This window comes from Neovison vison, chromosome 8 (assembly GCF_020171115.1).
Source record: "Neovison vison isolate M4711 chromosome 8, ASM_NN_V1, whole genome shotgun sequence".
NCBI lineage: Eukaryota > Metazoa > Chordata > Mammalia > Carnivora > Mustelidae > Neogale > Neogale vison.
The window spans coordinates 20,256,215-20,271,335 of NC_058098.1; the positions used below are offsets into that span (position 1 = coordinate 20,256,215).

General features: G+C 45.0%; 1 protein-coding gene across 3 annotated transcripts in view; it reads right to left on the bottom strand.

The window, feature by feature from the left end:
• Positions 1 to 10,080, bottom strand: part of DHX35 (DEAH-box helicase 35) — a 65,498-nt gene extending 55,418 nt beyond the window's left edge. For all 3 annotated transcript variants that reach the window (XM_044263035.1, XM_044263037.1, XM_044263036.1), the window contains exons 1-3: positions 10,041 to 10,080; positions 4,534 to 4,667; positions 270 to 362 (exon numbers count right to left, since the gene is read on the bottom strand). In XM_044263035.1, coding sequence (XP_044118970.1) covers positions 270 to 362; positions 4,534 to 4,667; positions 10,041 to 10,080 — 267 coding nt within the window. The remainder of the gene's footprint in view (positions 1 to 269; positions 363 to 4,533; positions 4,668 to 10,040) is intronic.
• Between the last annotated feature and the right edge of the window lie 5,041 nt (positions 10,081 to 15,121).

Below are 15,121 nucleotides of genomic sequence, written 5' to 3' on the forward strand. Positions count from 1 at the left end.
TCTCAAATTATAAATCCCTTCCATCCAGGGCACCTGGGTAGTTCAGTGGGTTAAAGCCTCTGCCTTCGGCTCAGGTCATGATCCCAGCATCCTGGGATCAAGCCCCACGTTGGGCTCCCTGCTCAGTGAGGAGCCTGCTTTCCCCTCTTTCTCTCTCTGCCTCCCTCTCCACCTAGTTGTGATCTCTGTCAAAAAAAAAAGCAAAAAAAAAAAAAAAAACCCCTTCCATCCAAATTTAAGTGCAAAGACACATATGAGCATATACTCACTTGTGGGATCTGTGTGCTTTTCCCACATCCCGTCTCTCCAACAATCACCACTGTCTGATAGTTTTCTACCAAGTATAATATATGATTCCTAAGCTGAAAAATAGAAACATACATTGTAAAGAGCCATACATCTTCTTAAAAGACCTAAACAAAGATATTTGAACATTACAAATTTTAATGAGTTGTTTGAGCTGTTTGCCAAAGGAAAGTAAATCTTAAAAAGAACTATCAAAATAGATTCCCAGTTTGCAGTGCTGGTGACCATATAAGGTAAAACAAGTGCAACTGACAGCAGTAACTTAACAAAGCATGCAATGCAGATCCCCTTTGACTCAAGATTTTTCACTTACAAGAAGTATACTACACATACTAACACTACATATGAACGAAGAGGTATATATACAAGCATACTCACTGAAGTGTTTTTTGTAATAGCCAAAAATTCAGTCTAAATGTTCATCAACAGGGTTAAATTAGTTATGAAACACTCCAACAACGGAATATCCTTGGGTGCTAAAAAGAACAAATGCCTACTGGAAACAAAATGAGGGTTGCTGGAGGGGAGGGGTGCAGGCGGATAGGGTAACTGGGTGATGGACATTAAGGAGGGCATGTGATGTAAGGAGCACTGGGTGTTATATAAGACTGATGAATCACTGAACTCTACCTCTGAAACTAGTAATATACCATATGTTAATTAACTGAATTTAAAAAAAAAAAAAAGAGGGGTGCCTGGGTGGCTTAGTGGATTAAGCCTCTGCCTTCAGGTCAGGTCATGATCTTAGGGTCCTAGGATCAAGCCCTACATCGGGCTCTCCACTCAGCAGGGAGCCTGCTTCCCCCCCACCCCGGACCTGCCTCTCTGCCTACTTGTGATCTCTGTCTGTCAAATAAATAAATAAAAATCTTTAAAAATAAATAAAAATAAATAAATTTTTAAAAAGAACAAATGTTTATTTGCACTGATAAGGAATGGCCAACAAGATATGTTAAGGGAGCAACTCAAGGTGCAAAACAGTATAAATAATACTCTACTATTTTTGTTTTTAAAGAAAGGATACACACATGCTATGTACAAGCTATCCTGGCAGGAAATAATACGAAACAAAAAACTGGTCATTGTACCATCTCCAGCAGCAGAAGAGGGTGGCCAGGGAGCAAGGATGTGAAGGAGAGCTTTACATTTCCTACAAGTTATACATTATCTAGTTACAAACTCTTTCACTTACTAACTGAGGGGGAAAAAAAGACAAAAAGAATATGCTTTCACCTGTACCTCTAAATCCAAGCTCGTAATAAAGCTACACCTGTATTTCAACTGAGCCTTTCTTTACCCATTCACTGTGAGCAGAAAATGGAAGAGATGATTCCAACATCCTATCTACTTAGCCTCTGAGTGTGTTTTTGTACCCACGTGTGCTGAGAGACACACCTGACAGCCTGGAAAGTCATGAAGGTATTTCGTAAATAGCTGGTCTGGAATGCCGCGAACCCTGCCGAGACCCCCCACCCTTACTGCTCGGCCCGTCTGACTGGGCCCCAACGACACAGTTGTACTGGGAGAGTGAACACACTGCCTGCCTCACGAAAGTACTGGCTGCTTGGGGTTTTTGAATTTGGCATTATTTGGGGTCCAAATATCTAGCTCTCACATTTTAGTGTGAAATCCTCTTAGGATATTTGTTAAAAATGAAGATTCCTAGCCCTACTCCGAGGGTTTCTGACTCAGTAGGAGTAGGGTGGGGCCCAGGAATCTGCATTTCTCAACCATGCACAGCAGATCCTGTTACGGGTGGTTTCTCTTGATTAGTCTAAACATTTTTTGTCAGTTGCCTGGACTTGGGGATTGCTTTCATTTTGGGTAGGGGAAGGCAAAAGGTTTGGGATCTTTGCAGGTACTTTGTGAATGGTAGATCCAACCAGTGGGTGGGTAGATGGATAGTTGGATGGATGGTGGACGGTCAAGGAAAACTTGAAAGACAATCTGAATACAGACAGAAACAGACAAAGCATTCCAAGAAAGGGAAATAACATAAGAAAAAGGAAAAAGATGGAAACAAGCAAACTATACAAACTCTATTCCAGGGGCATCATCAAGAGTCCAAAAAAGGCTCAAGGTGTGGTTGGGAAATGAGTTACAAGACAGGAAGTCCCAGCTTCCCTAGCAGAGCTAGAGTCTGGACCTTCCCTGGGCTGTCAGTGCCATACAGGATGAGACTGAGCGAGAGAAAACTGAAGGCCGTAACTCACACTTCACATACTAGATAAGATGGGTTGCACATGGAGAAGGTCCAACGTGTGACATTCGAGAGAGACAAGACAAGATTTCCAGTCTGGAGACTGCAAAAATGGCAGCAGCACCCACGGGCGAAAGGAGAGAAATGCACAAGGGCTGGTGCGGAGGAGGGGACAGAGCTTCAGGGAGGTGGCGTGTAAGGAGTGAGAGGACCACCTCGCATAGCAGTGATCAGGCCCCAGCAAGAACACCACCCTACAGAAGGCGGTTGAGAAGGCTGCCTTGTAATGGCAGCAGGGAAAAGGGAGTAACTTTAGATTTATTGCCCCTTATAGTTCAAATTTCTGTTTTTAAAGCTACTTTTAGTTTTAATGGGGGAGGGGTTGGTGAATGGGTCCCTTTTACCCTTTTCATCTTCTAGATTTATCTTTAACATCTCATGAGAACCTAACTATGCTTAACTTCTGTTTTGCTTTTTACCAATAACCCATACGATTTTAATTTCCATCAATATGTTAAACCTTGATTACTTTTTCATTTGATTTATTTATACTTTCCTTTAAGTTCAGTTGGAGGATGAAGAACACTCAAGAAAAGGCCAAAATTAAATACCTGGTAAACAATAATTATCTGGGTACTTGAACACTCACAATATGTCAGCAACCTTGCTAAATGCTCTGGTGGATTATCTCATCTGGGCCTCATAACGATCCTGTGAGGGAGGTGCTATTAGTCCCATATTACAGATACCAACACAGAAGCTCAGATGGTGTTTTGGGCTGTGAGAACTGCACAAAAACAAGGAAGCTTGATTTTGAGCTCTAAAGTCTAGCTCCAGAATCCTGATACTTCACCAGAGCTCAAACTGCATCCCTCAACAGTGAGGCAGCAACAGTGAACCTATAATCTTATCTCCTGAGGGGCAACCTGGTTTACCTTCACATATATTGAATGCAGTTAATCAACTGAGAGAGAAACCCAGGAAGGTCAGTGAGTGACTAAATGTTCGGGGCCACATAAAACTCTAATCTAGATGACTTGGCTAAGTTAAGAAGGATTCTGTTTCAAATCAATTTGGAGAAAGCCCATATTAAGAGAAGAGGAATGATTAACACCGTCTAGACAAAGGGACACCCTTAGTGTGAGAACTTAGGAGCTTTCCCCCAGCACTGTCCAGGAGAAGGAGACAGCGAGCCAGGGGTGCTGGTGGCCACACCTACTGGTGTCATTCCAGGGCATCACGTGAGGCTTCAAGAGCGCATCCCCCTTCCTCGGGGGCTATACGAAGAAAACATTCTTCAGCTCTATCTAAATGACCCTCGTTCTAGGCTCCCTTGCTGATTACAATCTGGCTTCCCATGTGGTCTTGGCAACAGGGAGAAAACAAGTCCATGGACCCCATGTGTCTGCACTGGAGAACTATGGCTATAAACTAATGTATTCAGAATTCTAGCTTATTCTTTGGTCTCTTGCGAAATGAACATACGTCCATTTCGTGAGACCAATAAAATCAAGGGCTGGATGTGCACACAGTACGTAACATCCACCCAAATCCCGTCACTGTGTCAGTGGAAGGTAACTTCTTCCACAGAAACCTCCTCGTATATCCAGTGAGTCTTGTTTAAAGAAATTCGCCTTTAAAAAGAAAGCTAACACTGGCCACAGGCTAGTAATCTGTTGAAGCTGGAGACACAGCAGTTCATTGTTCTGTTTTCTCTACTCTTCTTATGGCTGAATTTGTCCATAATTGAAATCAAAGAAGGGGAAAAAGAATGGCGTTCCATCTCTTCGAGTTTTTCATTTTGTGACAATATCTTATCAAAAAAAAAAATTTAAGGACTTTCAAGGTTTATATGTTAAGTAACACACACGTATTCTGAGCTTCATCCTCTCAGATAAGGGCGGCTCCGAGCTCACTGTGTCCTACAGAATCACTAAGAGTGAGAGGACATGATTCACTGCGGTCCCAAGTCTGAGGCCACCGCACACTGCTTGGGGCCAAGCGACCACGCATGCTTATTCAGTTACCTTGAACACGGGCAGCTTCTGCCTCTGCTGCTCGATAGAAAGGGCAGCGTAGGGATTGTAGACGACGGTTGTTGCAGAGTTTTCAGCTAGACTCTGTCTCTCCTCAGAGATGCTGACACCGGGTCCCTCGGTACCTGGAAGAGAAAAGAAATGCTTTTTTCAGATTCTCTGATGCAACCAATGGACAGAAAAATGTGCAGACGTTACAAATTCAAAGGCAAAGATACAAGACAAGCAATGCATTTGACCTCAAACCACTAGAAGATACTCAACTTTAACTTCAGGAGAGCATCTAGGAAGGACTGAGAGAATACAAAAATCTCTAAAAAGCTTCACCGAAGCATCAAGAACCGAGAGGAGAGTCCCACTGGGCTCCAAACTGGCCACACGTAACTGTATTCCAGAAGACAATGTTTTCCGGTCACTACCAGTTACTACTCATACAAGCGACAGAAACCCAGTGGGAACTGGCTGAGGCGCAGGAAGAGGGCTACTGCTGCAGGGGGGCGGCAAGGACGAGGGACAACAGGAACCAGGTGCGCAAACGCTGCCGGGGCTTGCTCCTTCTCTCATCTCCGAGCCTCTCCACCAGCTCCTTTCCATCCCTCAACTTGGCTTCCGGGTCGGAGCTGGAACCAAGGCCGCTCAGGCTCACAACTCCGGGCCATCCACTCACTCACTCCACAAGGACTGAAGTGCGGGAGATACCACAGGGAACACTCCCGATGCTAGGCCCTACCCTTGAGCAGCTTACTTGCTTCTTTTACTCCTCCTCCCAGAACACAGCTTCGTCAGGAGGTGGTAACACATGCTAAGGAGAAAGTAAAAGACTCAGCGAGGTAGGGCTGGGCGTCCCTGGTGTGTGGGGTCTGGAAGCCAGGGAAGGGTCCTCTTCCCAGCACAGGTCCAATACCCAGCCTGATCCAACCAACCATGGCCAGTGGCGTGGGATGCAGGAGACAGCAGCCCCCATTTTTTTTTTCATTTATTTATTTTCAGCATAACAGTATCATTATTTTTTCACCACACCCAGTGCTCCATGCAATCGGTGCCCTCGATAATACCCACCACCTGGTACCCTGACCTCCCACCCCCCGCCCCTTCAAACCCCTCAGACTGTTTTTCAGAGTCCATAGTCTCTCGTGATTCACCTCCCCTTCCAATTTACCCCAACCCCCTTCTCTCTAACTCCCCATGTCCTCCATGCTTTTTGTTATGCTCCACAAATAAGTGAAACCATATGATATTTGACTCTCTCTGCTTGACTTATTTCACTCAGCATAATCTCTTCCAGTCCCGTCCATGTTGCTACAAAAGTTGGGTATTCGTCCTTTCTGATGGAGGCATAATACTCCATAGTGTATATGGACCACATCTTCCTTATCCATTCATCAGTTGAAGGGCATCTTGGTTCTTTCCACAATTTGGCGACCGTGGCCATTGCTGCTATAAACATTGGGGTACAGATGACCCTTCTTTTCACTACATCTGTATCTTTGGGGTAAATACCAAGGAGTGCAATGGCAGGGTCATAGGGAAGTTCTGTTTTTAATTTCTTGAGGAATCTCCACACTGTTCTCCAAAGAAGCAGCCCCCATTTTGAACCAGAGACCTGGAGTGGTTGGGTGTGAAGTACCATTCCAAGAAACCACTGTGTTGAGCAGATTAAATGACAGCTTTCCACGATGGCTGCTTGGTAAGAACAATGACAAACTGGTGTTCAGGATGGTGAAAAATGGCCATATCCCATCATGTAAAACTCTTAAAGGCACCATGGATTTTAGCCTTTGAAGGAAAATGCCTTAAGAGGAACATGGGTTCAATTTTTATGGTCCGTTTCCAGAACTTTTCGTGCCGATTTGTGTGTGTACCCCTTGGACAGAACTCAGAGTAGTAAGTGACACAGGGTTTGGAATTCAACGCGACACAGGAAGCTATTTTCAAAGGCTAGAGTTTTGAGCACTGGGGTGTAATGCCTCTGTGAATCATAAAAACCCTGCCTGGAAGATCAAACATGGGGGCACTACAGGAGTGATTATCCAAAACCATCATCTCCCAGGACTTCTGAACTCAGAGTCTGATGCCATGTGAAAGTACAGGGGCTTTATGAGAAGCACCTTTGTCCCAGTAACTTATTTTGACATTTTTTGCAGGTCCCAAATCCCCTCAACAATCTAATAAAGGCTATGGACTCCCTCTCCTGAAAAATACACCTGAATGTAACGTATCGGGATAGAAAATGCTCATAGTCCGTAAACCCCCTAGAGCTAAGCTTAGAGTCACTGTCACAGATCTCTAATCCCTTCTTCATTTATTTCTAGGAACACAGTTGTGTTCCAGAGGTCCAAGATTGCCAAAAATCGTGTAAGTGGGGCACTGCCGTATTGTTTTTGCCAAAACGCTGACCTTCCTTTCAACAAGATAAAAGATAGAACAGGACCTGGAACAAAGCCTGTGCTCAAAGAGGCAGGTTTCCCTTCTTCCCTTATTATCGCCACATCTAAATAACTTCTTATAACCCTTCCCCAAGAAAACTACTGCAAAGAATACCTCATCCTCATCCACTGCTTTTGTCGCAAATTCCCTCCTTTTTAAAACACGTTTTAAACCTTTCCAGGCTGTCTTAAAGCCATGTTAGCATCGCTCCTGCAAGATCTCTTCCTTGCTCCCACACCAGGGTTTAAATGACCCAAGGGTCTTCTTCACTACCCCTCCCTGGCTCTCCCCTACAGCTAAGTCCTCCTCAGTATATTCTTTTTTTTTTTTTAATTTATTTATTTGACAGACAGATCACAAGTGGGCCAAGAGGCAGGCAGAGACAGAGAGAGGGGGAAGCAGGCTCCTGAGCAGAGAGCCTGATGCGGGGCTCAATCCCAGAACCCTGGGATCATGACCTGAGCTGAAGGCAGGGGCTTTAACCCACTGAGCCACACAGGCGCCCCCTCCTCAGTATATTCTATCATGAGATGTTTTACAAGAACTACTGTCAATCAATAAGGAGTGTGTCTCCTCCTCACAAAAGACTTCATTCAGCCAAGTGAGCACTGCCTCCCCTCTATGTACATCCCACAGTCCATTCTGATGACCTATGGTTGCCCTTCCCTCAGGAGCATTCTCTATACTTAAGGGAGTAACAAGTTCGTAATCCTGCAAAGCACAAATGCCTTCATTTCTCCATCTACAAAACAAGGCTGGAAACAGCAGCCTGCAACCACCCCCACAGAGCATTCCCTCACCTTTCAATTTTTTCAATTCAGTTTTTCAATTTCAGTGATGCCCCATTAGTGGGTTATGGAATGAATGTAGAGGGGTCACAAATAGCATTTTTTCTTTAAATAATGAACTAGAAACAGAACAGCGTTATCTCTTGCCTTACCCCCAAAATATAACCTATCACTCAACACCATCTCGCTACTCAATGACTTTGGTTTTCTGGACATCCCTGAGGCATGCACACGTCCCACTTTGCCTTGGTCATGCTGCACCCTTTGCCCAGAGCTCCATACTCCTACCTTTCCGAGGAACAAACCTTATTTGTGTTTCACTGTTCACCTCAAAAATACCACTATCTTTATGAAGTATTTCTTATCCACACATTGAATCTTTCCCTCTCTTCTATGTCTCTGTGTAATTAAAATAGTTACCATGTACCTAGTACTAAGAGCTTTACATGCATTCTCATTTAATCCTCAAAACAATCCTTTGGGTAGGTGCTGTTATGCCCAATTTACAGATAAGGTCACTGAGACTGCGCACTTAAGTGAGTTTGCCAAGTCAGCAGGTTAGCAAGTGGCAGTCAAGGATAGCTTTACAGTCTGACTCATAGAACTTATCTCCCTTACCACCACTTCTTTCTGCCTCACTTTAATACCTCTTCTAAAGGATATCTAACTTCACATCATAACTGGAGAGAGAGAATAAAATCTTGAGAGCAGAGCAGCGGTCTGGTCATCTGTACTTGCCTCCTGATCACTCAGTTAGGCGTTCAGTACAAATACCCTCAACAAAGGAACTAAAAAACGGAACAGAACTCTTCCAGCAATCCCACGTTCTTTAGCCAAAATAGTATTCCGTTCTGATTTGCGACAATTCATTCACGCCTTTATTATACTTAATGCTTTGGCCTGTTATTAAAGGCTTGAGTAAATAAAATAGAAGGCATCTCATTACCTAATGCAATCTTAGTTCTGGCTGAAAATAAAATTCAGGACAGATAACTGGCTAATGATTTGAAATGCTGAATAAAACTGTCACTAAGGGACAAACTACAGATTTTTTTTTAAGATTTTGTTTATTTATTTGGCAGACAGGTATCACATGTAGGCAGAGAGAGAGGAGGAAGCAGGCTCTCTACTGAGCAGAGAGCCCGACGCGGGGCTCGATCCCAGGACCCTAAGATCCGTAACCTGAGCCGAAGGCAGAGGCTTAAACCACTGAGCCACCCAGGCGCCCCCAAACTACAGATTTTTAAAAAGAATTAACATCCCTTGCTTGGTCTTATCTCCCACATCACATATATGCATGGTTAGCATCTCAGGGCACCACTCTAAAATACCCTTTAAAAGCTTTCCCTGTATTACCTTCTCCATCTCATTTCATTTTTGCTGCAATATACTTTGCACACCCACACCTGCAGAGGTGCAAGTAAGTGGTGGAAAAAGGCAAGCTGGTTAACTGATAAAAAAAACTTTTGTTTTCCACAAGAAACTGATGGAAGGAGAGGAAGGCATCTAGCAGGATCTGGCAAGTACACAGTCAGTAAAACCCTGATTAATAAGGAAACGAAAACGCATCAGGCAAAGCATTTTGTGACTCACGTTCCTGTTTGCCTGAGAGAGGGAAAGTGGGTGACAGCCAATACAACGGAGGACGGTCACTTTCTGGTAGGCACTCAAGATGGGCAAGAATTACCCTAAAACAAAATAAGGCACTTTCCCTTTTCTATGAGCACTTACTCTGGGTCAGACAAGGCACTGTGCTCGTCATTCAAGCCCACAGGATAGTTATTACTCTACCCATTTCACAGGAGGAGGCTAGGACTCAGAAAAATTAAGTGACTTGCCCAAAGGAACTCTGCTACTATAGGGCACAGCCGAGAAGTCGAACCCAGGTAACCCAACTAAACACTTGAGTTCCTAAGCCCTCGGCAGCACGGCTCGCCCGGCCACAGCGCAGCCCCGGGCGGTAACAGGACACGCGTGGGCGTTCCAGCGCTTCCCCAGCGTTGGGCAAGACAGGCATCACGCGTGGGAAAAACGAGGCCCGGGGAAGCTGAGACTCGAACAAGGTCACACGGAGAGTTTCTGCCCAGGCTGGGGGCGGACGCCCGAATCTGTCGGGACCACTGTGGGCGCCCGAGCCGCAGAGCCTACCAGCTCTGAGGCGGCGGTGGCCAGCCCGCTGAGGTCAGGCCTGCGAGCAGGTCCGCAGGCTCCAGGACGCCGGCTGCGGGGCCAAGATCAAAGTCAGGCCGCCGCATCTGCCCAGCGTTTCTCCAAGGGCCTTACCCGGTCGCCAGAACTTCACCGGTCCCACGGGCGCAGCCATGCTGGGGTGAAAGGTCACGAGGTTGACTCCACCCCTCCGTTGCGCGTGAGCCCCCGGAGGGGCCGGGGGGCGTGGCCCGCGGGGAGCCTCGGCCCCGGCGGTTCCCGCGGAGTTACGGCCACGCCCCCGTGGTCTCCACCGCCCCCCCCCAATCCACGTGACCTACGGCAGGTTTCCAGGAGCTCTGCGGCCCGGCCCGCTGACCCACGTGACCGGCCCCGCCATATTGGGAAAAGGGAGCGGTTCTCAGACTTTTTTAGTGTGGTGTGTGAGGGTTCGAGGTGGTCTTTCCAGCAGCATGGCCCGGGCAGGTTGGTGGCCACGCGGAGATGATGCATCCCAAATGAGCTGCTAAATACTACACTTGATCTTAGCCAAAAGGCCGAGAAGCGATGCTAAATACTGATTATGTTACAAGCTGCACCAGCTTGACCGTTTCTCTTTCAGTCTTCTCCATATTAAGAGCAGCTGCCTCCAATAAATAATTGTTGGGAGCCCACTGTATGCCCAGGGGCTGCAGTTTCGGCCTCTTAGTGCAGCGTCTGTCCAAGGTGGGGGTGACGTTGGATAGTAAATGAATAAATGCTCAAGAAACAGTAGTATGGATTATCACCGGTGAATAAAAACAATGGTAAGTGGTATGGAAATCGGGGAGGGGGGTTGGAATAAGAGTTTAAGAAATGGGTAGATCAGTTAGGCTAGGGCACTAACCCAGTGTTTCCTCCAGTCTAACTGCTTTTAGGATTCCAGTTGCTTGTTAAAAATATAGATTCTAGGGACGCCTGGCTGGCTCAGTTGGTTGAGCAGCTACCTTTGGCTCAGGTCATGATCCCAGCGTCCTGGGATCAAGTCCCACATTGGGCTCCTTGCTCGGCGGGGAGCCTGCTTCTCCCTCTGCCTCTGCCTGCCATTCTGTCTGCCTGTGCTCGCTCTCTCCCTCTCTCTCTCTCTGATAAATAAAATCTTTTTAAAAAAATAAAAATATATATATAGATTCTAAGCCTGGATCCAATCCTGAGTCAGAATCTCCAGGGGTGTGGCCTGGGAACCTGCATTTTAGGAAGCTGCTCAGATGGTTCTTCAATCAAGGAGCTAGAGAAAATTCCACTAATCCCAAAAAGAGGAAATGTTTTATGGGTAGGCCCCTAACTGGAAGGGAGAGGCTTCAGAATTTATGCGTTTTTAGAGCTGTGACGAAAATTCTGCATTCGTTGTAAGAAATGGCATACCCTGGAAAGATCAAGAGCCTTGAAGATAAGTAGAGGTGACTGGGAATCCTAATTTTGCTATTTCGTCAGGCCTAGCTGTCATCTAATCTTAGTTGTAAAATGAGGTCTTCAAAGGTTCTGTTAAATGAGGTAACATGTAAAACACCTAACAGTGTAAGACATAAGCACTCAGTCAATGTTAACTCTCCTTAACTTAAGTAGAGCAAATCCACCAGGGGGGAAAAATCAAATTTACAGGGATGCATTCATTTTCCAAATGTCCCCTTTATTTCCATAATAATAAATATAGGGCTCAATACATGATAACCTCTCTGCCAAGAAATCTTCACTCATCTTTAAAATATCTTTATATGGGTCAGCTCTAAGTGTACTCTAAATTCACTGGCTTAAGCATCCCCCCTCTGTACACAAGCTCAGAGCCTGTTTGTTCATTTTTGTGGTACCATTTAGTTGGACTATAGTTAAATCTGCCTCCACTATTAACATGGGGAGCTTCTTTAGGACAAATTCACATTCGTACTCAGAGCCCAATACAAAGTACCTGTTGAATAATGTATAGGAAAACACCATGCTTTCTACTTAGTTTTAATTCTGCATGGCACTGATCCTTGTTTTATCTTATTTTCACTAACAGCTGAAGTATAGAAAATGGGTTTTATACATGAATACAAGGGAAAATGAAATAAATGCCACTTTTTATAATTTCTCTTGTTTTATAAATTACTCTGACTTACGTGAAGAAGTCTTCCTGTTTACAGAGAGTTAGTACACTGGCCATGCTCAAATTACTGGATCATAATCTTAAAGCCAGAGGAGACTTCAGTCAATCTCTAGCCTGAATTCCTTGGTTTTTTAAAAAGATTTTATTTATTTATTTGATAAACAGAGATCGTAAGTAGGCAGAGAGAGAAAGAGGGGGAAGCAGGCTTTCCGCTAAGCAGAGAGCCCGATGCAGGGCTCGATCCCAGGACTCTGGGATCATGACCTGAGCTGAAGGCAGAGGCTTTAACCCACTGAGCCACCCAGGTGCCCCCTAAAGTCTTTGTTTTATGGGAGAAAAAAACTTTGGTTCATGGAGATTAAAAGGACTTCGTCACACTCAATGAGCTAATGTTAGCATCCGAACTGAAACTAGAATCCAGGCTTTCTAATTCCCCAGCCAATGGTTTTTCACCCACATAAGCCATTTAAAATCATCAGAGCTTATTTAGCTCTCCTAGACAAGAATTAGTTCATCCGCCTCAGAAAGTTCTCAAAGCCTGACTGTCCCTAATGGGTCATTTTGCTTTCAATTCTTTTATTAGAGAAAACACCTAAGTAATAATCGGGATGCTGATGGTGTGGTTTTATTGTCACAAACTAGGAGTGGTCTTAATAGACTTGTCTTATCCTTCCTAATTAAATATTTTTGGAAAGACTGGTCTTAAATAGCTACTCTAAAATTAAAACATGTTTCTTGAGATGGCAAGCATAATTTATTTACTTCATTGCCAACAATTCCGTGAAAGTTTGAACATTTTGTTACACAGGGTTATATTTTTCAACTTCTGAATGATAATTGGTATTTCAGAAAGATAATACTCCTCAAAATTATGTTTCATGAATATGTTAAGTTTTTCTGTGCCTATGGTAAATTGTTCCTTTCTACTTTGAAACATTTCCAGCCCAACCATCTTGACCATGTTTAGGACGCATAGGATTTAGGGGTTTTCATCGTTGTACTAGTTAAGGCTTTTATGCAATAAGTGCTAGAAAACCCAGAGCATTCTCTCTTATGCAAAAGTGGCTCTATAATTCAAAAAACCCAAGAGTAGTTCAGGCTTGAGACACAGCTGCAGCGGGTCACATAGGACATAATCAGGACTTACTTCTTTTTTTTTTTTTTTTTTTAAGATTTTATTTATTTATTTGAGAGAGAGACAGTGAGAGAGAGCATGAGCGAGGAGGAGGTCAGAGGGAGAAGCAGACTCCCTATGGAGCTGGGAGCCTGATGCGGGACTCGATCCCGGGACTCCAGGATCATGACCTGAGCTGAAGGCAGTCGTCCAACCAACTGAGCCACCCAGGCACCCCCAGGACTTACTTCTGAACGTAACATTCTGCCTTCTCCTGACATGAGTGTCACATGGCTGTCAGCTCACGTACCATGTCCTTAGTTAGCTTTAAGCCTCTTTCCAAAAAACCTGGCAAAAGTATCTGACTATATATATATATATATATATATATTCATTCTCCATCCCTGAAGCGACCATCAGGGGCATGGAATAGGATGTACTGACCGGCTTAAACCTAGGTCACACACTCTACCCCAAGTCAGATGTGGTCAGCTTCCCCAGAACGACGTGGACTAAGAGTTGGAAACAAAATGGTTCCTCAGGGGGAAATCTCAGAGTGAAGTTAGCAGAGGTGGAATGAAGGAAGCAAAAATAACAGATGTCCATGCCACCCTCCCAAGAGTCATGTGCTAGAACTCTTGGCTTCCTGAGAAGAATCCTAACTGCCCTTGGGTCTCTCCTCCATGAAGCCAAATGAGAGAGAGCTAGCTAGCCTCCAGCCTGAAAAGAGGTAGTCCTTGGCCAAATTGCACGGTGCTGGGATGTCCCCCTGGGTCTGGGTGTGGCCCTCTGCAACTTGTAACAGCTGTAAACCTGTCTGGTTTGTTGGCTTGCACACAAATGAGCAAGTTCACACTTGTATTAGCATAAGCAAAAGTGTTACTTAGCTCCAGGAATTTGGGTACAGAGGTGTGGAGATCCACCAGGAGAGATCCAGCTAGCAGGGGAGCCTCTGTCATGTCCGTCTGAGGAACAAGGCCCATCCGTGCAGATGAGTTGGGGAGGGCCTCTGCCCTGCCAGATGCTTTCAAGATCAGATGATAGTGTGATTTATTGTTCAAACAGGACACTGCTCTGACTGAAACGGGGTCCTCACTCTGCCAGGCAAGCTGGGGCATCTTTCTAGACGTGAGATACCAGTGAAACTAGCATAATAATATTTATGGGAACATATTCCACATAAGCTATACAGTCCATGCCCAGAGTCTGTAGCTTTAGACAACTGTCCTGGTGGGTTCAGAGTGTCCGGGCCCACCTCAGAGTATTTGTCATAGGGTTTATCATCAGGAGGTTTCCATCTGAATACCTCACAGTATCACCTTTATTTCTTTCCAAGTTTATTTAAATCTCTACACCCAACGTGAGACACGAATCATGACCCAAGGTCATGCGGTGCAGGCTTTTCGGACCTCCGTAGTATCATCTTAATGGGAGGATCCCTGTGAAAAAATCATTACCTGATCTTAGTACCAAGAATTCTTCCTGAACCTGGATTTAACCTTCTGGACACTGCATATGGTGACTCTGACCAGGTTTCTTTGTCTGCCTCGTCTACTGAGAAGCTTGAAGAGAAATGTGCGGTCAACCAAAGCGAGTGTGCTGGTCGCTGTGGCCTGCACATGTAGCTTCATTCCACTCTGGCCTTGGGCTTCTTCTGTGTAACTCTTCCTTTACATGACCTTGTACCTTGGGTTTTCTTGTAAGTCACCTCAAGTTCCCTTAGTAAAATATTCCCCAGTCCAACTGCTGACAGGGGTGGGGTGACCGGCTCTCCAGCTGTGACTTCTCCAGTGTTTTCAAGGAATGCCGACCCTGCAGACTGATCGGGTTGACCTTGCTACTCTTTGATCTTTCATTCAAACAAATCAGCGGGGAGAAAACAAGACAACTGGATTTCAACACTATCTGATGATACTGGGAGATTTTCATTAAAGCTGTTTGGGTAGGATCATGGTGTTGTGGTTGTTTTTCAAAGTG